General features: G+C 41.9%; 1 protein-coding gene across 11 annotated transcripts in view; it reads right to left on the minus strand.

The window, feature by feature from the left end:
- LOC131362781 (RNA binding protein fox-1 homolog 3-like) overlaps positions 1-24,534 on the minus strand; it is a 207,788-nt gene that overhangs the window by 34,258 nt on the left and 148,996 nt on the right. For all 11 annotated transcript variants that reach the window (XM_058405057.1, XM_058405054.1, XM_058405055.1 and 8 more), the window contains 2 exons: positions 12,203-12,445; positions 4,813-4,941 (listed from right to left, as the gene is read on the minus strand). In XM_058405057.1, coding sequence (XP_058261040.1) covers positions 4,813-4,941; positions 12,203-12,445 — 372 coding nt within the window. The remainder of the gene's footprint in view (positions 1-4,812; positions 4,942-12,202; positions 12,446-24,534) is intronic.

Consider the following 24,534-nt stretch of genomic DNA (forward strand, 5'->3'; position numbering starts at 1 on the left):
TCCAAGGAACACACACGAAATTAGTCTGAAGAGAAAATATAGCAAAAGAACAGGACATGCTGACATGTCAGAGTTAGAAATAATGATTTTGATGGAAATGATGAATGTTTTCTTTTCCTTCATCAAAAAAAAAAACACCTTTTGCAGCAATTACAGCCTGGGCATTCTAGCGGTCAATTTTTCAACATAATCTGATGAGATTTCTCCCCATCCTTCCTGGACCATCTCCCACAAGATGGATTGGCTGATGGAGTATTCCTCCGGAGCTGAAATCAAGCTGAAATATGCAAGTGATCCCAAACTTTTGAGCGGTACTATATATATATATATATATATGTGTGTATGGTGTATGCAGTGTGTGTAGTGTGTGTATGATGTGTCTGGTGTATGCAGTGTGTGTAGTGTGTGTATGATGTGTCTGGTGTATGCAGTGTGTGTAGTGTGTGTATGATGTGTCTGGTGTATGCAGTGTGTGTAGTGTGTGTATGATGTGTCTGGTGTATGCAGTGTGTGTAGTGTGTGTATGATGTGTCTGGTGTATGCAGTGTGTGTAGTGTGTGTATGATGTGTCTGGTGTATGCAGTGTGTGTATGATGTGTCTGGTGTATGCAGTGTGTGTAGTGTGTGTATGATGTGTCTGGTGTATGCAATGTGTGTAGTGTGTGTATGATGTGTCTGGTGTATGCAATGTGTGTAGTGTGTGTATGATGTGTCTGGTGTATGCAGTGTGTGTATGATGTGTCTGGTGTATGCAGTGTGTGTATGATGTGTCTGGTGTATGCAGTGTGTGTATGATGTGTCTGGTGTATGCAGTGTGTGTATGATGTGTATGATGTGTCTGGTGTATGCAGTGTGTGTAGTGTGTGTATGATGTGTCTGGTGTATGCAGTGTGTGTAGTGTGTGTATGATGTGTCTGGTGTATGCAGTGTGTGTAGTGTGTGTAGTGTGTGTATGATGTGTCTGGTGTATGCAGTGTGTGTAGTGTGTGTATGATGTGTCTGGTGTATGCAGTGTGTGTAGTGTGTGTATGATGTGTCTGGTGTATGCAGTGTGTGTAGTGTGTGTATGATGTGTCTGGTGTATGCAGTGTGTGTATGATGTGTCTGGTGTATGCAGTGTGTGTAGTGTGTGTATGATGTGTCTGGTGTATGCAGTGTGTGTATGATGTGTCTGGTGTATGCAGTGTGTGTATGATGTGTATGATGTGTCTGGTGTATGCAGTGTGTGTAGTGTGTGTATGATGTGTCTGGTGTATGCAGTGTATGCAGTGTGTGTATGATGTGTCTGGTGTATGCAGTGTGTGTAGTGTGTGTATGATGTGTCTGGTGTATGCAGTGTGTGTATGATGTGTCTGGTGTATGCAGTGTGTGTAGTGTGTGTATGATGTGTCTGGTGTATGCAGTGTGTGTATGATTTGTCTGGTGTATGCAGTGTGTGTAGTGTGTGTAGTGTGTGTATGATGTGTCTGGTGTATGCAGTGTGTGTAGTGTGTGTATGATGTGTCTGGTGTATGCAGTGTGTGTAGTGTGTGTAGTGTGTGTATGATGTGTCTGGTGTATGCAGTGTGTGTAGTGTGTGTAGTGTGTGTATGATGTGTCTGGTGTATGCAGTGTGTGTAGTGTGTGTATGATGTGTCTGGTGTATGCAGTGTGTGTATGATGTGTCTGGTGTATGCAGTGTGTGTAGTGTGTGTATGATGTGTCTGGTGTATGCAGTGTGTGTAGTGTGTGTATGATGTGTCTGGTGTATGCAGTGTGTGTAGTGTGTGTATGATGTGTCTGGTGTATGCAGTGTGTGTATGATGTGTCTGGTGTATGCAGTGTGTGTATGATGTGTATGATGTGTCTGGTGTATGCAGTGTGTGTATGATGTGTCTGGTGTATGCAGTGTGTGTAGTGTGTGTATGATGTGTCTGGTGTATGCAGTGTGTGTAGTGTGTGTATGATGTGTATGATGTGTCTGGTGTATGCAGTGTGTGTATGATGTGTCTGGTGTATGCAGTGTGTGTAGTGTGTGTATGATGTGTCTGGTGTATGCAGTGTGTGTATGATGTGTCTGGTGTATGCAGTGTGTGTAGTGTGTGTATGATGTGTCTGGTGTATGCAGTGTGTGTATGATGTGTATGATGTGTCTGGTGTATGCAGTGTGTGGATGATGTGTATGATGTGTCTGGTGTATGCAGTGTGTGTATGATGTGTATGATGTGTCTGGTGTATGCAGTGTGTGTAGTGTGTGTATGATGTGTCTGGTGTATGCAGTGTGTGTAGTGTGTGTATGATGTGTCTGGTGTATGCAGTGTGTGTAGTGTGTGTATGATGTGTCTGGTGTATGCAGTGTGTGTATGATGTGTCTGGTGTATGCAGTGTGTGTATGATTTGTCTGGTGTATGCAGTGTGTGTAGTGTGTGTATGATGTGTCTGGTGTATGCAGTGTGTGTAGTGTGTGTATGATGTGTCTGGTGTACGCAGTGTGTGTAGTGTGTGTATGATGTGTCTGGTGTATGCAGTGTGTGTAGTGTGTGTAGTGTGTGTATGATGTGTATGATGTGTCTGGTGTATGCAGTGTGTGTAGTGTGTGTAGTGTGTGTATGATGTGTCTGGTGTATGCAGTGTGTGTAGTGTGTGTAGTGTGTGTATGATGTGTCTGGTGTATGCAGTGTGTGTAGTGTGTGTAGTGTGTGTATGATGTGTCTGGTGTATGCAGTGTGTGTATGATGTGTATAGTATGTACAGTATATACAGCATATGCAGTGCACTAATCAGTGTTCTCAAGATAAAGACTCTGTCTCCTTCATGACCATAATACAGCTCTCAGTCTGCAGGCTGTGCTGTAGGTCAGTGAGTCCGGTGGTACTGATGAATATCCTCTCCTGTAATGTGGAGAGCTGGTCAGTTTGTGTGCTTTAGAATGCTCTGATGAACTCTCCTGAACAGACGCTGTGTATGAGGGAAGTACATCAGAAATGCTGGTCAAGTTGGTATCAGTTTTGTGGGAGCAGCAGTTTGGAGGAAAGTAAATAAGGATCAGAGACTGGTTTCTCTGTAATGTGACTCATTTCAACCTTTCACCTCTCATTTTTCACACACACTTACATTAGCATTGCGCAGACACGCTGTACATTTACTGTCAAACACGACGACCGCAAGAAAATAAAATCATGTGCTCCAAAGTGGAGTGTAATATTATTATCCTCTTATTGTGTAGTTGTTGTTTGAGAGCCCAAATTAACGTAGGACTTGTTTTCTAGCAAGCGCTTTTTATATTTATTAGTTCTCTCTCTCTCTCTCTCTCTCTCTCTGTCACAGCATTTTCCATTTCAGAGACTGCTGCCGTGGGTAAAATGATATATAGATTAATGAGACATGGTCTGTGTGTGTGACAGCACCGTTGATAAGAAGAATAAAGGGAATGTTGGAGCTTTTTGGGACAAACACAGACGTTGCATAACAAATAAAACGAGCTTCTTTCTGCTTTTAAGGTGTATTCTGCTGAGACGGAGTGCTGCAGGTGAAGCTGGAAGAATGCGGATGGAAAACTTTTTAACTTTGTCGCTAAACACCAGAGAGCTCAAAAGTACGACCCACAGCATGGCTTTCATCTTCAGATTTCACTTCCTTTTCTCCTTCACTGATCATCTTACACATCTGACATCCGTTATAATGCACCCCGTTCCTCCTCAATCATTAGCAGTGATGCTAGGTATCAGATATGGCTAGGTCATGGCTAGAAAAGCTTTGAGCTAATTAGTGACACTCACCTGAACTAGCTGTCTGGCTAATCAGTTATGGCTTTATGATTGAGAGAGAGAGAGAGAGAGAGAGTCGTTAGCATAGCGTGGACTAACATTCGATTGTGCTAACAGATGGAGCATATAGCAGAGTAACTGGCACAGTTGGGCGGTGGGGGTATGTCATGTGTGCCTTGAGGGCAGTGAGCACAATGCGCAGTGCCTCGTAGCGCTCGTGAGCGATTACTGCAGCACATTTGGCCGGATGGCTCGACATGCGTCCGTTGCAAATAGACAAAGTTTTGGATGGTGATAAATTTCCTGGGCCGTTCTCGCCAACGTCGCTAGCGGCGATCAATTCAAAAGTCTTTCTCATGCCAGCTTGTGTGTGTGTGTGTGTGTGTTTAACAAGCCCTCCTATCATCATAAATCCACAAGCCACAAACACTTTCGCCACACGCACAAAGCCTGCAAGCTAATTACCAGCTCGACCAGGCCCTGATCCAACACACAGAACAATAAAGCAAACAATTGGAGAGAGAGAGAGAGAGAGAGAGAGAGATGAGGCATGTTTTATGCATGGACAGCTTTGCTGTAATTAATATTGGACCTATGACAGAGTGTTCATAACTATACTGTGTGTGTGTGTGTGTGTGTGAGATCACAGACCCAAACTAATGAGTACTGCTCAAACGAGCCAAAATGCAGCTGTTATTGAGTTGCAGTTCAACAACAGGAAACAGAAGAAGGGAGAGTCTGGCCTGAAATGAAATGTACACAACGTTCCCTTTCCTGTGAGTGGAGTTACTCAGCCAAGACCTCTTTCGCGAGGCTACGAGGTTCACGTTGCTAATGAGCGAGGGACGTTTGCTGCCTCCAGGTTAGCATCACACACTCACCTCAGGTCTATATTAATATACTGAATTGTTTCTATAGTAACATAGCTCATGCTTTGGTGGACGCTCCAGAGAAAAAAAAACAGATTAAAAATGCATCTAATTGTGGATATAATGTAGTTCTCTGTACAGTGGAGGAAAGAATCTCCAGTGTCAGGGGTCAAGCTGTAGGTTTAGGTGTCACTCACCCCAAACATCTGTCTGAGGTCAGGGTCGCGGAAGCGGAAGGGGATGTTGGAGACATGCAGCCGTTTGGGCTGCTGTTTCTCCGGCGATTCCGAGGATGGCAGCGTCTCTGTTTGTGTCACGTCATCTGTCTAAATTAAACACACACACACACACAATCACCAGTTAGTAATTTACATGTGCAGTCGATTCATCATTAATCCACAATGACAGATTTGTAACATTCAGATTTGTGACAAACCAAATTCCTTCATTTTATTTTAAACAAAGACTTCACAATGAATCTTTTTCTGTTGATATTAAAGTCTATTTCTTTGTATCGGATCTCTTTCAGACATGTTTGTTTATTTAAACTTGTGCTGTTCTTCCCCTTGTCATCTTTATTTATTAAAGTCAGACATTCTGTGACCTGTTTATTTTTGCCAGCAGAAAGAGACCCTTAAAAAGCCATGCCCACTTTTTTTTGTTTTTTTTATTAAAGAAACCTCTGGTAAAATCTGCATCACTTCTTTTCCTTCCAGGATGATGTTTGTTTTAGTGTTAGAATTTTATAGAAAATAATTTCTTTATTGTTCAAATGATCAGCATAATAGAATTCCTTTGTAATATCCTCCTAATTATTGATAGAAATAAAAATGTTAGAGTTCATGACTGCAGCTCATCTAAAAACTGAGAAAATGATTATTTTTGTGTTTCCATTCCAGTTATCCAGCTTTATAAGGTTTATAATGTATATCTGTATAGTATATAGAGTTATGTATCAGGAAACAAGCTGTTCAGTGATCTATGACATGATTGTGTAGTGGGCGGACCTTAAAGCCTTCTTTGGAGTTTAGTTTCATAAAAAGCAGTAGTCGAAAGTGGATGAAAAACATGTTGTGAAGGTATTAATAATCTGACTGCTGTTATTTAACTGAAGACACATTTACAGACAGATGCATTAAAACTGTCAGAGACGCTGTTTCTACCTGTAGAGACTCGTTTCCTGAATGATCTCCGAGTTCATTCACATAAAATCCAACGAAACACTTCTCATGTGCTGTCAGTGCAGCAAATTGTCCACTGGAGCATATAATGGTGTTAGAACATATAAGATATAATATCATAAGGCGACTTTGTCAATAAAAGTGTAATATAATATGTGTGATGCCAGTAAAAATACTCCAATGGAATTGACGAGATCTGAGGAGAGAAAGAGAGAAGTTTCCGTGTATCAGATACCCCCTCAGTGAACAGACTCATCACATTAGTATTGCTTATGTTAAAAGTTTAATACAGGATTAAGCAGGAACCTTCACCCCGAGGAACCAAGAACTTCACTTCACAAAGTTTTCAGCTATGACATATCAGAAGGCCGTGGTATCAAACCTTGTGTTCCTGAGACGCAGGAGTTTCCTCTGCTTTTACACACGACCTCCAAATTACACCTTACACAGAATCCATACAGAACCTGTGTCCCATCATCAGGGAAAGCCATCTCCCAGAATTCCCTGCTGATTACCGCTGTGACTAATCTCTCTCTCTCTCTTACACACACACACACACACACACACACACATGAGCAGGAGAAATGAAGGCCTGAAGCATGCGTGCTGTTGTTTCCATCATTAAGTGTGATGATGATGATGATGATGATGATGAAAGTGAAGGTGATGATTTTTCTTCTGTTCTTTTTCTTCTTACAGCCTAGTGTGACTGCTGACACACAGACTGAGAGCAGACAAATTCACACCCACAGGCATAAACACACACACATGGAGAGAGAGAGAGAGAGAGAGAGAGAGAAAGAGAGAAAGAGAGAGAGAGAGAGAGAGAGAGAGAAAGAGAGAGATGCTCTGGCATTAACATGTGTGCTGGGTGATCGGACAGTCAGACAGTCGCACAGCTGGACTTTCAGACAGTTAGACATTCAGACAGTCAGACACTTGAAGAGTCAGACAGCTGGACAGTCAGATGGACAGTTAGACAGTCAGACAGTTGGATGGTCAGTTGGACTGTTAGAGAGTCGGACAGTCAGACAGTCACACAGCTGGACTTTCAGACAGTTCGACATTCGGAAAGTCACACAGTTGAAAAATCAGATAGCTGGACAGTTAGACAGTCAGACAGTCTCACAGCTGGACTTTCAGAAAGTCAGACAGCTGGACATCTGGACAGTGAGTCAGTCAGACAGTTAGCTGCTAGCCATTTACACTTGTAATCATGAATGCTTCTTCAGTGAGTGCTTGATCCGATCTGTGAACGCTTTTTCCACATTGTCTCCACTTTATAAACCTGTCACTCACTTTACTTACACGAGTCTTCCACTGTTCTTTATTTTCTGACAGAAATCACATCTCATTGACCTGTACAGCCATTTCAGACTGCTAACAAAACCTGGAAGGGAATGAGAGATGAGACGATGAATGAAGCGATGAAACACTTTCATCTCTGCTGTAACAGTGCCGTCATTATCCATCAGCACAGCAGCAGAAGCTCTTCTCTTCAGCAGACCTTACAGATATCTGGGGATGGAGTTGATTAGGTGATGTGTCCTTCACTGCAGCTCAGGATACATCGAGACTCATTCGTCTTCACACCACAGACATCCAGAGCTGCTCTGAATGTGGTGAGTGATGGACTCGAGGTGCATTCAGTCTCATTCACACCTGTACTTAACTCTGAGAGCTTACCATCCCATCACCCTTAACACCACCGGAGGAACTGGAGGAAGTGTCTCAGCATGTCTCACTCCCATTGGCATAACAAGCAATAGGACTGGACTAAGCAGCTGTGTGTGTGTGTGTGTGTGTGTGTGTATTCCTTCTTGGTGGAGCTTGGTGGAGCTGGGATTCAAACTCACAACCTTCAAACTCACACCACTAAACTACCACATCCCCAAAACTCACATCTCCCCCCCCCAGTGGCCGACATTCACAGCTCCTTTAATCTTATCCATTTGCTTCTTCTTCTTCTTCTTCTTCTTTTTCTGTGTGTGTGTGTGTGTGTGTTACAGTACTTCACAGCAGGACTGCAGATGAAATGAAATGGAATCAAATACAAAATTCTGAGAGAGAAAGAGAGTGAAAGAGAAGAGAGTGATGATAGAGTGATAAAACCTCACTCTCTTTTCTCAACCCCAGGACACAATTATGAATGAAACACACAATTTTATTTTTTGTTGTAAAATCGGTGATCAAATCTAAAGGCACAGCTTCTGACCGGAGTGCCGTCCAGGACGAGACACTCTTTTCCTGCTTCTGTTCTTTTTCTTCTCGTCCCTTTCTTTTTCTGTCTCTTACACCTACCTGAAACGCTTGCATTCTCTGACACTTTTACATCACAGCACTAAGGAGAAGTTCAGTTATAGTAAAATAATCAACCACAGAGTCATGTGCTGTTATTCCTTTTGCTAGAGACTGATTTAAATTTATTTAAGTCCAACATTTCGTGACCTCTTTATTTCTTTATTCCTCTTTATTTCCTTCCAGCAGAAAGAGATCCTAAAGAAGCCACGCCCACTTTATAGCACATCAGCCAGGTCCCTAGCTGGCTCATGTTGACCTGCACATTTAAGAAGCTTTGAGTAAAATCTGCATCACTTCTTCCTTCCAGGATGATATTTAGTAGTATTCTTTGTAATGTACGCTGATGATGTCTGTAACTGTTGCAAACCATGAAGCTGAAGTTTAGGTAGCTAAAGATTGACACACACACACACACACATACACACTGAAACACCTCAGCGCTCTTACAGGAAGTACAGATACTCTGGTCTTGGAAAGCAGCCTGATGAATCAGATTAGTGAAGAGGAACTGGCTGTTGTATAAAATAACACACACTTTGATAAAATGTTAATATAGCAATGTGATAGTGTGAGCAAATGGAGCACGCTATCAGTTCTTCTTTGAGCAGAATAATCAAGAACCCAGCCGTGAGAGGGTGTGTTTGTGTTCGTGAGGGTGTGAGATAGAGACCAACAGCTTCTTTAATCCATTCCAGCTCTCTGCAGCTGAACGGTCAGTCAAACGCTGGATTTATACCAAATCTATTATTCATACAGACTTCACCTCGTCTCTGCGGCACTGAGCATACGGCACACCGTGAAGAGAAAGTGAGTGAGATGAAGAAACAGAGTTGAGTTTATTTAACGAAGAATTATTTTGTCATGTGTGAAGGTCAAAATCGAGACCGAGCTCATAGAAAGGTCAGAGAGTGTCGTATGTTACAGTGCTGACTGTCACAAACTGAAACACACTTTATTGAGCTAAAATTCTCTCTTGTTTTTCTTTCATATGATGCTTTGTGACTGAAGAAGACTCACCACAGCTGCCTTTAGCTTGTTCATTAAAGATCTAAATCATCATCCATATCATTAAAACCTCTATAAAACTGAATGAAACAGAGGTGAAGATGGAGTAAAGTGCTGTTAATGATGAAACGTTTTTCATTTATTTTTCATTAGGTGATAAATAGTTTTCGGTCTTTGTTCTTTTTTTTTCCTGATGTGTTTCTCATTCCTTTGAAGATCGACGTGAAGAGTGTAAAGCGTAACCACGGCTCGTCTTTCTCTGAACCTCTCTTCCTACTTCGTTTTGTTTCTTCATCCTCCTTTCGCCTACCTCTCTCCCTCCCTTCGCCCTATTTTGCTAAACCGTACCTGTTTTATTTATTTCTGCGGAAGAGATTGAACACAGTGTAGCATGAATGATTTAGAGCGTGGGAAAGGAGGCCATGCTGTACGCCTAATCTGTTTTGGCTGGGTGAATCATTAGGGATGCCCTGCAGCTCTTCTCCAGCCCTGCTCTCTCTCCAAACCAAAAAATCGCTTTTCAAGAATCTTTTCAACTCCTCACTGAAACTCTGAAACTCGACACATTTCTCACATCCTAACATAAAAGTACTTTTGTTCTTCTCATTACATCCAGCGTGAACCGAGGAATCAACAGAAACCACACCAACACTGGGAATCATTCTCACCACTCCACTGTGTCATGATTGAACTTCTTTCTCCCATGGCGTCGTCGAATTCCAGATGCTGATTGGTCAGGAGATGTTTATATGTGACTCACACACTGTGGAGGCTTCGAGAGTCTTTTCACGGCTAGTTTTAAGACTTCACTCTTGTCCTTATCTCCATACTAGCACCTGATAGTTGATGATTCCATATTCTACCTCCAGCTGGAATGGAAAGTGATGGTTCACGGTTCGAGCGAGGTTATCTTATGATTTAATTCCCGTAAGCCTCCTGAACATTTTTCCGGCAATCGAGTCACTGTAATGTGTACGACGAGCCCCAGCGCCTGATCTCCTGCAGTGAAAGACTGACTCCGCAGCAGCCTGCGTGTCTCACGGTGGGAAATCACTTAAAAAGATCACATTTACACATTCAAATCATCAGGGTTAAATTAACTGTTGCGAAAAAAAAAAAAAAAGCATGGTGAGCACTAGGAACGGGCAGATTAGGCTCATAGACGCTCCGCAGGAGTGTAATAAACACCAACCATTGTGCTGCGTATGGAAGCGGAGGTTTCAGTGAACTGTAAGAAAGCGCAGTTATTTAGTGCTGCTGTAGTTTCACTGCGTGTAATTAGAAAGGGTCAGGATTACGTTGGATCAATAATGCGATGCTCACTCAGTGTTTTCTGCAAATGTAGTGAGCGTGTGTTTGTGTGTGTGTGTGTGTGTGTGTGTGATTTGAGAAATAAAACAAACAAATCGGTGGATTTGATCTGCTTACTTGCCAACTAATGAAACAGATCATGTCATTGGCACAACAATAGCATTACAGCTTCCTTCCTAAAGTTCATACCTTTCCTACAACAGCACATCCTCATGTTTTAGTCTTCTTTTGCCAAAACAGTTTACCAAAGATTACTTATTAAAGAGCAACACATCATACATTTTATGTATTTATCCGTTGGACTTTACAGATCTACTCAATCAGAACCACTGCAGCAACTGTTACTGTGACAATAATCAGGCCAAGAAAAAAAAATGATAGAAATGTGAGTCCTGCTGCAATGTCCATGTCCAAAGTGTCTCCAACATTTACAACAGCTTCTCCCCAACTCTCCTGCCAGATAATTCCTGAGGCCCAGACACATTGAGGGTTGTGATGCAACTTCAACAAACAGCTCCATGTCCTCTGTCTCCAAACAAATGAGTAATTGGCCATGAGTCGTCATAAGGAGACATGACAGCTTATGACACACACTGGGGTATTATAATAATCCTGTCTCTGACATATCATTATATCCATGTCACATGAAGATCCTTTCCTCATTATTTCAGACAGTGGACCATGTAATACCATTCCACAGCCATTTATTGGCCTGTTCTGGTAACTCTATTCCTTTCACGCCAATATCCCAGACAGGAATTTGCCTCAAATCACAATCCCAGCACCCACCCAGCACCTCCAATCTTCTCCTGGATAAAGGCTGGATAATGAACTCACAATGGAGAGAAAGGAAGCGCTTTTTAAATTCGAACAAAGCTGTAAAGCTACAAAGGTAACTTACTCTTTAGAAAAAAATATGCTAATGACAGCATGGTGGAAAGAAGAACCCTGCCCCCCCCACAAAAAAACAGTAAAGGAGGCTGATCTGTCTGCTAGATCTTGCCAGGCTTTGGCCATTAGTATGCAGCAGTGAGAAGTGACACATCTGGAAACGTGGGTTTAGAACAGGGGTAATGAAATGTAATCAGGGTGATGAGGTACATAATGCCAGGAAAACGCTTGCGAAATGTGTCCACGGTTGCACCACATGCCAAGAAAGAAGTCAAATCACTGCCACAATGGATCCTACAGACCAAACAAAAGTTCTTGTTGGGAAGTTTTGTAGATTCAGGATATCCTTGCCTCATTAGTCTGACTCACTGAAGCTTTGTATCCGGGATGTTAGTGGGTTGCTGCTGTTGCAGTTCCCTTCAGCTGAGCTGCTGAAAGTCAATAAACTCTGGTCATGTTTTCTTTCTAAACAAATGCACCGAAATAACAAAAAACATTAGCATTATTTTATTAATTCAACAAATTATAATAGTGAATTAACATCCTGTGTAGTTATTATGATAAGATGACCTTGATTCAGTATCATGTTGTGACATCAATTTAGAAGAAGATGATTTTATTTGTTGCAGATATATTACTCGGGGTCACAGCGCAGGGGCAGCCATGATATATCCCCCTGAAGCGTGCTCAAGGGCCCGACTTTGGCAGCTTGCTGGTGCTGGGGCTTGAACCCCTTGACCTTTCTGATCAATAACCCAGATCCTTAACTTCTGAGACACCAAAGTAAATACTGTTTCACCCGTCAAGCAGGTGAGACCAATTGATTAAACAGGTAGAAACAGAAAACTCCTGCTGAGACTCTTAATGTCTTTTCTTGTGCTATTGCCACATTACTCACTGTGTTGGTGGTGATGGTTGTTGTGTTGCTCTCGCTGTTTGCAGGGTCGCTGTGTGTCTGTGTGGGTGTGTAGATAGTCAAGGTGTGTTCAGGTACTCGGCTCTGTCCTGTGTAGTCCTGTGTGGGAAGGGCGTGGGTTGCGGTGAAGTCTCCTGGGATACCATTCTGTGGGGGAGGAGGAAACTGCGCTGGGGTGTAGGACTGAGCCATCGCGTCCACTGGATTGGTCGCCTCTTGGTTACCCTGGAAACAGAATGAAAAATCAAAGGTTGGAGAGTTGGCCTAAAGTACCAGTAGAGTTTATGGATGTTAGAAAGCTTTTTTTGTTATTGTCTGGGTTTTTTAAGGTCAGTCCAGTCCTGAAGAACTGATGAAGCCATTTGGTTGAAAACATCTTAACATCTTGAGACCTTTGCATTTCTCACAAAATTCTCTTTGGTCTGAGAGTGTTCAAAGAGCACAACAAAAACTAGCTCGGATAGATGGTGAGGTTCAGTGCACTGACTTTTCAAACTTGGCTAGGCTAAGGCATCCCTAAAGCAGTGACGTCCCATGCTTTAAAAGAAAGCAGTGATCAGAGCAAATCTCACTGACAATTAGCAAAAGCCTTGATCAGAAGTAAAAAAAAAAAAACAGTTTCTGAAGAAGAACAGTGCTCAATGGATTTACACCATGGGGAATCTCATTAGCTTTTAGAAAAGCTTTTAGATGAGATTACCTCACCGACTCTCCAAGTGTTGGCTTTGATTCGTATGAGATTGTTTGATCATCTCAACAGCAGTTCGACTGTGAAATGGACTTCTGGTACAACGTCTACTGTGTCTTCTCCTCCTCTATCCTTGTGATCTTTTTCCCCTTTCCCCTTCCTTCCCTCCTTCTTTCTCTATCTCTCTCTAAATTATATATATATATATATATAATATCTTGTCAGTAGATGATGAATGATACACTGGCCCCGTGCTTCTGACCCCTGGGTTGAGGAAGCAAGTGAAGAACACACTGTGATAGGAAGTGGGGCAAAATGTGAACACTGTACATGACTTGTGATATTGAAATAATAGATGTTTTCCAGTGATGCACATCGTGAAGTCAGGCAAGGGACAATACAGGAGGTATGATATGATATCATTCCAGCACACACACACACACACACACACACACACTGCCCTGAGACACTGCGTGTTGATGGAGCGATAACTCCACACGATGGGGATACACACAAGCTCTTAACATCTCTTGAACGAGATGGGAGGGTGGTGAGACGCTATCACCACACAATCTAATAACACGTTCCATGCATCTCTTAAATCTAATTTCTCGATCCACACAGGCCGAGACGGACGTGTAATTCTTTCAAGCAGCTCACAGCTGGTGAGGAACAAGAACACATACAATAAATAGATAAAGTGGCCTCCATTTCCTTCCAGAGAAAGTGTGAGGGGAGACACAGTGGTGTGAAGGGTAGGAGGGATAAATGCATTTTATCTCACTTTACTTCATCATGTTTGTTGCTGCTTCCTGTCTCTTTCCTGGAAGTGAAATAATAAATAATTGTTTGCATGTGTCATTGGGTTTGTTAACACTTATACATACAGGAATTTTGTCAGGAATTAAACAAGTTTGATCCAATCTTAAATGCTGTTTTGGAATCATAAAGAGGTAGGTCTCTGTAAAGCAGAAATCACACCGGCTTGTATTCCCTAAGAATACACTTGTTTACTTTCCTGTTTTCACTTCCTTTTTCAACATTTTTATAGATCGCTACACCGGGTGATGCAATTAAGCATTTGAAGGCTATTATATAAATAACAGATACACATTTATTGAGTTTCAATCCACAAGCGTACTGTGAAACATGAAGACACTCTCACTATTGCATCGGTTTCAGGCTCTTCGGTGTATGGTGATAGTATACTACTGGCTGATTCGCATTTTTCTTCTTGCAAATTCACTCTGGTCAGATGGAATGAGGCAGCCGGCCTTGTTGACACCGGTGATTTAAGGTCTACTGACAAGACGCACATAAGCAAAATGCCACAGCTCTCCCTGGTTAACTAGAGAAAGACGGTGCATCTAGCAATCCCAACAGCACAATATTGAACTCGAATGAACCGATGACAAGCTCAACATTCTTCTCAGACTCACACAATCCCTCTCTTACCTCTTTATCACGCTCTGTTCATCTATCTCATTACATTCTCTCCACACTCCCAGATTTCAGTGTCCCATGATCTTTCTCGACACTTTCTGTCTCTGCGCCTGACATTAGTTTCCCTCTTCCTATGCCTTTCTGGCCTCATAAGCTTTCATGAAGAATGATTTTGTAGTCTTTCCTCATCGTCTTCACTTTGCCATCCTGTTACTCTCACATCGAGGTCAATCAGCGGCAGTCACAGCTTCTCTCCGGTGTCTTTAACTTTTGTTTCAGACCTTTCCTGGTGTATGGTGGGGATTTCTCAACAAAACAAAACACAACATGCCGTTCTTCGCAAAATACCAGTGTGTGCTTTCAAACCCCAATGTTAATATGAAAATGGCAGGAAAGAAAACCCGTCAGACAAACGTGAAGAATTATCGAGGGTTTTCTTGTCAAAGATCTCATATCTATGATGTGGATGACAAACTCTTTGCCCCAGTGGGGATGGTCTGGCTGTGAGAAGGGGCTGAATATCTGACAAGTTGTAGAGCTTATGTTGCATTTACAAATTCCCAATACACAAAAGTGTCCTGTTGACCATACTTCCTCAACATGTCTTTCTTTCAGAGTATTAAAGAAAGCAAAAGATGTATCTTGCTCAAAAAAAGTGCTTGTCAGTGGGATGCTAGTCTCATGGGTACATCTTTTGTACCTTTAGTTAGAGGTGAATAATTTTAGAAGAACCTCATTATAGTACATAAGTGGATCATAAGGACAACTACTGTACCTTTGAGGGTAAATTTACTTTGGTATACCTTGAGGAACACAAACCAGATCCACATCACATTTTACTTTGACAGTGTAGCATTCACAGTGCGCATAATAATCAGTTCTGAACTTTTCTTTTTTAACTTCTCTAGTGTTCTAGCTTCTTGATTTTTGCTTTCAAATACGATTAAATTTAATAAAAAAAGGGATCAAAGGACACAAGGCTTGCTTGAAACACATACTTGTGCATTCATTCACCTTTAATAATCTCTTTATCCTTGTCAGGTGATGAAGGATCTGGAGCTTATTATGGAAACACTGTATGCGAGGAGAAAATACACCCTAATACAATTTAGAGTCACCAATCCACCCACAATCTGTTTAGGGGAAGGTGGAAAGAAAACCAGAGAAGCCAGAGGTAACCCACCAGCAGAGACTCTAAAGCTGTGATGCCACACTAACAGACATCAGAACTGAGCCTTTATCTGACACTGTGTTGGTTCTGCCAAGAGAGTATGTGCTTTTTGGCCTGAAATGGTGCATGTAGTGAAGTCCAGTCACATATCCTTCACTTCACTACCATTTCCAAGTGGGAAAAGATATACCTTGCATGTACCTATGTACTGGAAAAAACGGGTTCTTACATTTACAGCATTTGGCAGACACTCTTATCCAGAGCGACTTACATCTCATTTTTATCTCATTTTATACAACTAAGCAACTGAGGGTTAAAGGCCTTGCTCGGAGCCCAGCATTGGAGTTTGGTAGATCTGGGATTTAAACTGACACCCTTTCAATCAGAAATCCAATACCTTAATCAATAAGCTACCACATCCCCCTTTCTTGCATATTGTAGACCCAATCCAATGTGGTTATTAGTACAGCTGTTGTACAGCAGGAGTGTGACCTCCTGTCTGAGGGGTTTATGATGGGCAGGTGGCTACCTGAGAGGTGATTTGCCGAACCCATCGATGGGAAAGCTATCTAATCGGATAAACTTCAACTCCATGTATGAGAGCGCCGGGAATGCCCACTCGCAAATGAACATCGATCCCCTCTCTCTCTCTCTCTCTCTCGCTCTCTCTCTCTCTCTCTCTCTCTCTCTCTCTCTCTCTTTCTTTCCATTATCCTTCTTCTCTCTCTTCCAACACAGACACACATTATCTTCCCTCTCATGTTCATCCTATCACTCTCTTTCTCACTCCCTTGGGCCTTACTTTCTCTCTCGCTCTGAAGATTTAGATGTTTGGGGGGATGCCTTGCCCCTGTCTCAAGTTAGCAGGCATTAGTAGAGTGGGCGGGTACATGCTCCGAGATCAAACATCTCTCCTAGTTTTCAGCTTTGCTTATGAACACTGCTTTATTATGCCGTTTCAGCTTAAACCTCCTGCGGAGAGGGAAAGACTTGATTTGTTAGTAAAATCATATTCACTGTAAGCCACATTCTAGTTAGGAGTAAGGATTTCATTCTGAAATTGCAGATGTCAGTATACAGACTTCATGCAGACCTACAAACCTAAGTGCTATTCAGAGGATGGGCTTTTGCTCATATGGGGCAAGTTTGATGTAAACAGAGGCATTTCTCCATTTCTTTTGATTCTGATCTCGAACTTAAACCCATTTCTTCTTGCTTGATGGTGTTGGTGCACAGGAGGAGATTTTAAGTCAGGAACAGTACACAACACTGAGGTATCACAGTCTCTAGCTGACAGAGAGGCTACACTAACACAAATAAATACTCATAACTGTGGTGAGCAGAAAAGCACCAAATGTACAACATACTAAGCCTTGTTTACCCCGTATTTTTACTTGAAGTATATTAAATACAGAATTACAGTAAATTATCTGAGAAATAGAAATGAAACCTGTCCGATTTGACCATATAGTTCTCAGTGCGGCTCTCTCTTAAACCTTCTGCTTCCTGCTAATAAACTCAAACACAGAAATACTAATGAGCAACTAAGGATCTATTTCAGTTGCTCCTATTCTGGGCTTTAAACTCAAGTGCAAGCCATGAATTTATGAAGAATAAAGAGCAGAAGGGACTCTCGGGGGTAGAAGTGGCAGCAGAAAGGCCAAAGGTCAGTTAGCCACAAGAGGAAAATGAGACAAAGTTTTTTAAAAAAATGCTAACGAAGAGCCTGAGTGCCTTTAATGCTACAGTTTTGGAGTAAATACAGATATGAGGGGGAAAAAAGAAGCACGATATAGAGAGAAAGAGAAAGTCCCAAAGTCCCAAATTTCATGCATATTTAAGCTGGGGTTCATCAGTTCCTAGCCAGAAAATAACGCTAGCTGGAAAAGCTTTTATCTCGCTTCTTCTTCTTTACTCTCTTATCCACTTCCTTGGTGTCCTGGAAGCTGAGGCCATTCTAACAGTTTGAATCTTTTTCCGAAGACTTCTGATGTGTGATGTATGAAAGCTGTTTGTGATCTCAGGAGGAAGAACCTAGTTCTGGCCATACATGCACGAAACTCATGTAAGGAATTGCTTGATCGAGCCACTGCGATTACAAACTCTGTGTGAACACACACTCTCCTTCCTACTCACTTAAAGACACCAACACTCTTCATGACAGTGTCTTTCCACTCTTTCTTTCCTCTCTCTCTCTTGCTGGACTTAATTAGCTCGATCGGTTGGACGTGCATTCTCTGTTTGCTCTCGAGTGCTCGGGTTCGGACAGGCGTTTGATTAATTACATCTACTTCACTAACTTACTCATTACAGAGCATCACAGCAAGGCTGGGGGAAAAAAGTGCTTCCTGTTCACAATGCTAACCTCATGGGAGCTAAATACAACGTGGAGGAAAAAGGACCAGCGTTCCCTATGGGAAACTGTTTAGGACAAAAGTGTGACAACTGGGTTGATCCCAAGAGCGTTGTTTCTGGGGGAATCGGGGAGATCGTCAGAACTAAAAATTACAACCCTGCAATATTTATACCGTGATCCACTGAAACATAAAAAAATCATAAAAAATACTCCAATAAAAATATTAAATGCCCCTCCTTTATTGCACAAGATGGTTTCACCCAACTATTACCTATAACACGGTGCTTGAATACTGGGAGAGTAAAAAAATAAAATGTGTGTGTGTGTGTGTTTGAGAGAGACTACTTCTAGCAGGAGATTAAGAGTGCTTAAAGAGCTTCTTTCTTGAAAGCAAACTGCCAGAAATGTAGCAATGTTTTACAATAATTGCATTAACCTGATGGAAAAATGTGCCCTGTTTGAATCTCAACCCTTTTTTTTGTTTTTCTTTTATTCCAGGTGCAGATTTTCCTCAGGAAATGTGCATTTAGTATCGATGCGATAATGAGTCATGTGTTCAGTGTCTCACAGTCTCACACACTAATTCCTAATGCTTACACACACACACACACACACACACACACTGACTCACACACTCTGAGAGATAGTGATAGAGATAGAGAAAGAGAGATGGGGGATATTAAGAGTAGTAATGATGTGTGTTCTTCTACTCATTAATAAGGAAGCTTATTAAGTGTGATTATGCTGAACCATAAGGGTCATAATTCAACAAAGCAAACGATGGGAGAGCGGGGTAACTGAATAGAGAGAGAGTGATGTAGATGAATAGAGGAGAGTGGGGTAGATGAATAGAGGAGAGTGGGGTAGATGAATAGAGGAGAGTGGGGTAGATGAATAGGGGGAGAGTGGGGTAGATGAATAGAGGAGAGTGGGGTAGTTGAACAGAGGGAGAGTGGGGTAGATGAATAGGGGGAGAGTGGGGTAGTTGAACAGAGGGAGAGTGGGGTAGATGAATAGGGGGAGAGTGGGGTAGATGAATAGAGGAGAGTGGGGTAGATGAACAGAGGGAGAGTGGGGTAGATGAATAGAGGAGAGTGGGGTAGATGAATAGAGGAGAGTGGGGTAGTTGAACAGAGGGAGAGTGGGGTAGATGAATAGGGGGAGAGTGGGGTAGATGAATAGAGGAGAGTGGGGTAGATGAACAGAGGGAGAGTGGGGTAGATGAATAGAGGAGAGTGGGGTAGTTGAACAGAGGGAAAATGGGGTAGATGAATGGAGGGAGAGTGGGGTAGATGCACAGAGAGAGTGGGGTAGATGTACAGAGAGAGTGGGGTAGATGTACAGAGAGAGTGGGGTAGATGTACAGAGAGAGTGGGGTAGATGTACAGAGAGAGTGGGGTAGATGTACAGATAGAGTGGGGTAGATGCACAGAGAGAGTGGGGTAGATGTACAGAGAGAGTGGGGTAGATGTACAGAGAGAGTGGGGTAGATGCACAGAGAGAGTGGGGTAGATGTACAGAGTTCTGGACTGTGATTGGTCATTAAGTGTTGATGAATTCTTTGTAACAGCAGCACTGAGTGTAGTGTAGCTGAACATCACTGGGTTATATTAATACACTTTTTCAAATACAAAATCATTTCTGTAGTAACAGCTTGCCAGAGCTCTCTCTCTCTCTCTCTCTCTCTCTCTGTCTCTCTCTCTCTCTCTCTCTCTCTCTGTGTGTGTGTGTGTGTGTGTGTGTGTTAGATAATAACTGATGTCCCTGTTTCATAGTAGGGAGCTGTCCAGCTGATACTGTTAACAGTTTTAAATGATTTATTTTTTACAATCACACACACACACACACATTTCACTAGGAATGATGAAGCAAGTGAGAATCTGTATGTAAATCTGGGATTTACTTATGTAATGTGTGTGTGTGTGTGTGTGTGTGTGTGTGTGTGACATGACAGAATGGACATCTGCAGAATGTCTCAGTACTCCACACTTTCACACTTTCACTCTGATCAGTTCACCAGTCTCTGGTGGTGGAAACAGACAGACAGAGAGATAGAGATAGATAGATAGATAGATAGATAGATAGATAGATAGATAGATAGATAGATAGATAGATAGATAGATAGATAGATAGATAGATAGATAGATAGATAGAGAGAGAGAGAGAGAGAGAGCTCTCATGCTGTTTCCTCAGTCTTTACTATATCTCTACATTTTTCATCTAATTTCTTTCTTTCTTTTTTCACTCATGTCTGCTTTTTCCCTATTTGTTCTCTTCTATCCCTCACTTCCTCTTTTTCCTTCACTTCCTCCAGTAACATACAAAACAGGACAGGAAACCAACACACAAAGTTTGAAAAAAGAAAGAAAAGATTTTTAAAAATGATGATTTGGAAAAGCATCTGGATGATGCTAGAGAAATAAGAAATCCTGGAACATGAGATGATTTTGGAAAAAGATTGAATATCTCAATCCTTTCTTTGTCTTTACTCTTCCCTTGGTGATGGACACACACACACACACACACACACACACACAAAGAAAAAGAAAAAGAGAGAATCCACCTGATATGCTCTACCTAGCTAAAAAAAGAAAAGAATCAGTGCTGGAGGTGTTGGAGGAGGTGTGGGGAGCAGTGCATAGTGGTCTGTCTAATGTGTGTGTGTGTCTGTGTGTGTGTGTGTGTGTGTGATAGCTGCATTTCGATCGCCGTCCATTGAGATCTAATGAACATCCAAAGGAGAAAATGACTCGCTGAAAAGCAATTGACTGACCCCCGTCGTTCCTCACGCATGCACTGACCCGTGAATATTTCATTACTCAGGAGAGGCGTGCGGAGCATACCAATGGGCCAGGGAGAGGGGGGTGGGTGCAATGGTCAACTGTCAGGAGCTTCTTTTGACTTGTTTTCTTTTCCCTTGCTTCATGTGTTAAGTGTCTGCTGTGTACGTGTGGTAAAGACTGCAGGTGTGACAGTAGAGGATTCTGGGTAAACAGTGATGAACACAAGGATAAAATGGGCGTGGAAGTATGGGTCAGCGGTCTCACAATTAAAGAGGTTCCAGTGTCTAGTGCAGAAGATGATTAATAGACTTCAAGGCCTGCTGATAGAAAGTTGTTCTGTATAACGTATTGGCCCACCTTCTCTCCACCCCACCCCACCCCCCAGTCCACTGAGAAGAGAAGTGACCACCACTGAGGAGGTCCTGAACAGTGACACGTTAGAAGCATTGTGAAGGTTTGAATACCAGAAAAACTGTCTAACATGTCGGTCATTATACTGAGAGCTCACAGACACTCTGAGTCTTTAGCACAGAATGCAAAGAAATAAATAACACACTCCATCTAGTGCTGCCTTTCTTCCTTAATTACATCATACCTTCCTTCCCTCTATCCTTCCTTCCTTCCTTTCTTAATTACATCATTCCTTCCTTCCCTCCTCCCTTGGTTCTATCTTTAATTCCTTCCTTCCTTCCTTAATTACACCTTTCCTTCTTTAATTCCTTCCTTTCTTCCTTAATTACATTATTTCTTCCTTTCCTCCATCCTTTTTTCCTTCTTTAATTCCTGCCTTTCTTCCTTAATTACATCATACCTTCCTTCCTTCCTTCCTTCCCTCTATCCTTTCTTCCTTCTTTAATTCCTTCCTTCTTTCATTCCCTAATTACATTCTTACTTAATCAATTAAATCATTTCTTTCCTTCCTCCCTTCCATCCTTTCTTTCTAAATTCCATCATTCTTCCTTTGTTTCTTCTTTAATTCCTTCCTTCCTTTCTTAGTTACATAATTTCTTTATTCCCTTCTTCCTTTCTTTTTTTCTTTAATTCCTTGCTTTCATATTTGGGTAATTTTGTAAGAGTTCTTTGCAAATACACAAGCAGAGAGAGAGAGAGAGAGAGAGAGAGAGAGATAAAGAGAGAGACAGATGAAGACTATCAGCAGGAAATTAGGTGCCCATGTGTCACTCAACACCCCAGGAAGCCCTTCCTCACTTTTCCTCTCCAAACTTTTCCCCTGTCTGCACTCCGGAGGTGTTCATGTGCACAGAGCCTTGAGGAAAAAAACGGCATTGTGGCTGCTGAGGGTTTTCACTGCGACTCTCCCGACACTCACTGAGCTCTCCTCCAGCTCCGGCCTGCAGTCGCGCCGGCACATGGGTTTATAGGAGCAAAATGAAGTGAGTCACAGCTCAGTAGCCTATAGGAGCTAATGGAGGAGGGTTTACACACACACACACACACACACACACAACTATTAGCGAAATGTCTCCACACGTTCCGCTCGGAGAGGACTTTATGGCTTAAAGAAAGGAAGAGTTCATTTCCTTCAGGGTTTGAAATGCACGACATGTGAACGCATAAAACTCGACACTTTATCCTAAACATCTGTGTGTGCCGTCTGTGTGGTATAGCGAGGAGCGGAACTAAAAGCCTCCGGGGGAGGGAGAGAAGGAGGGAGTGAGGGAGGGAGTGAGGGAGGGAGGGAGGGAGACAGATAGATAGATAGAAAAAAAGATTTCAGTATTATGAGAAAGTGTATAGATGCATGTAGAATATAACACTAATTATAAAACTAGCTTATGTTTTTTTTATGTGTGTGTGTTTAAAATATATATTTCTGCATAGCTTTTTATATTCATATAATAAAGGATTAATCTGTCCAGATGTGGATTCTTTTTCATGATGTGTGTCATTCCACTTACCCCATAACAACTGTTTTATTTTTATCCCTTTATTGTTACATGTAATGTACTGGAATGTCTGAGAAACAAGTCAGCTCCTCCTCTCACTTATCCCCCTCTTCTCTTTTCTTCTCTCATAAAAACGCAGCCTTGTTGTGTTACAGAAAAGCCGCAACGTGTAAAGTCTAATGTCCTGAAGACAGAGAGCTAGAGCGCTTTATTAATCCCAGAGGGAAATTCACATGTTACAGCAATGGCAGCAGAAAACCATCTAGTGTCTGCAGTTAGAAATAATCAAGAGTCATAAAGTAAACATGTTCGTTTAGATTATAAATAGCAGCAAGAAGAAAGTGGTGTAAACACCTGGAGTCTGTGGAAATGTAAGTGATAGCACAGGTAGTAAGAACAGATGCAGGTGTGTGGATGTGATCAGCAGGGTGTCTGTGATACGCTGTACAGTGCTGTGATACAGTGATGTGGTGTTGCAATCATACAGTGATGCAGTGGTGCGGTGATGCAGTGATAGAGTGATACAGTGATGCAGTGATAGAGTGATGCAGTGATAAAGTGATGCAGTGATAAAGTGATGCAGTGATAGAGTGATGCAGTGATAAAGTGATGCAGTGATAAAGTGATGCAGTGATAAAGTGATGCAGTGATAGAGTGATGCAGTGATAAAGTGATGCAGTGATAAAGTGATGCAGTGATAAAGTGATGCAGTGATATGGTGATGCAGTGATAAAGTGATGCAGTGATAGAGTGATGCAGTGATATGGTGATGCAGTGATAAAGTGATGCAGTGATAAAGTGATGCAGTGATAAAGTGATGCAGTGATAAAGTGATGCAGTGATAAAGTGATGCAGTGATAGAGTGATACAGTGATGCAGTGATAAAGTGATGCAGTGATAAAGTGATGCAGTGATAGAGTGATGCAGTGATAAAGTGATGCAGTGATAAAGTGATGCAGTGATATGGTGATGCAGTGATAAAGTGATGCAGTGATAAAGTGATGCAGTGATAAAGTGATGCAGTGATAAAGTGATGCAGTGATAGAGTGATGCAGTGATATGGTGATGCAGTGATAAAGTGATGCAGTGATAAAGTGATGCAGTGATAAAGTGATGCAGTGATAGAGTGATGCAGTGATATGGTGATGCAGTGATAAAGTGATGCAGTGATAAAGTGATGCAGTGATAAAGTGATGCAGTGATAGAGTGATGCAGTGATAGAGTGATGCAGTGATAGAGTGATGCAGTGATAGAGTGATGCAGTGATGCGGTGATGCAGTGATAGAGTGATACAGTGATACAGCAGCAGTGCGGTAAACAGAATGACAGTTAAATGGATATCCTACAAAGGCATTCCAGCATCACACCCTAATGATACGTTTATTGAACACCCAAGAAACTGAAACATGTTGGTTATTATACAGAGAGCTTACAGATACTTCAGTGAATCTCTAAACAAACAAATAAATAAATACTATATAGTGCTTTCTTCCTTCCTTCCTTCCTTCCTTACATAAGGATATCCTCCTTCCTTCCTTCCTTCCTTCCTTTCAATCCTTCCATAAGGATATCCTCCCTCCCTCCCTCCCTTCCTTCCTTCCTTCCTTCCTTCCTTCCTTCCTTCCAAAGTATACATTTTTCCTGTATAATCAAGCTGTTAATAGAGAAACAATTACATATTAAAACAAGTGCATTAATATAAACCTGTGCTAGTGTCAGGGCTGCTGTTAAATAAAATAAATCAACACCTTCTGACCACTCAGAGTCCAGAACACATCAGAGCTGTTTTACAAACTATGTGACATTCCTTGATGATGATTTTACATCATATATGAGAGTTGAGAGTGTTTAGAGAGAGAGAGAGAGAGAGAGAGAGAGAGAGAGACAGAGAGAGATAAGAGAAAAGAATGTGAAAGAAAAAGAGTGTAAATGTATCTAAAGAACCTAACCCCTGAACTACACAGTA

The sequence above is a fragment of the Hemibagrus wyckioides genome, linkage group LG12 (assembly GCF_019097595.1).
Source record: "Hemibagrus wyckioides isolate EC202008001 linkage group LG12, SWU_Hwy_1.0, whole genome shotgun sequence".
In the NCBI taxonomy this organism is placed as follows: Eukaryota; Metazoa; Chordata; class Actinopteri; order Siluriformes; family Bagridae; genus Hemibagrus; species Hemibagrus wyckioides.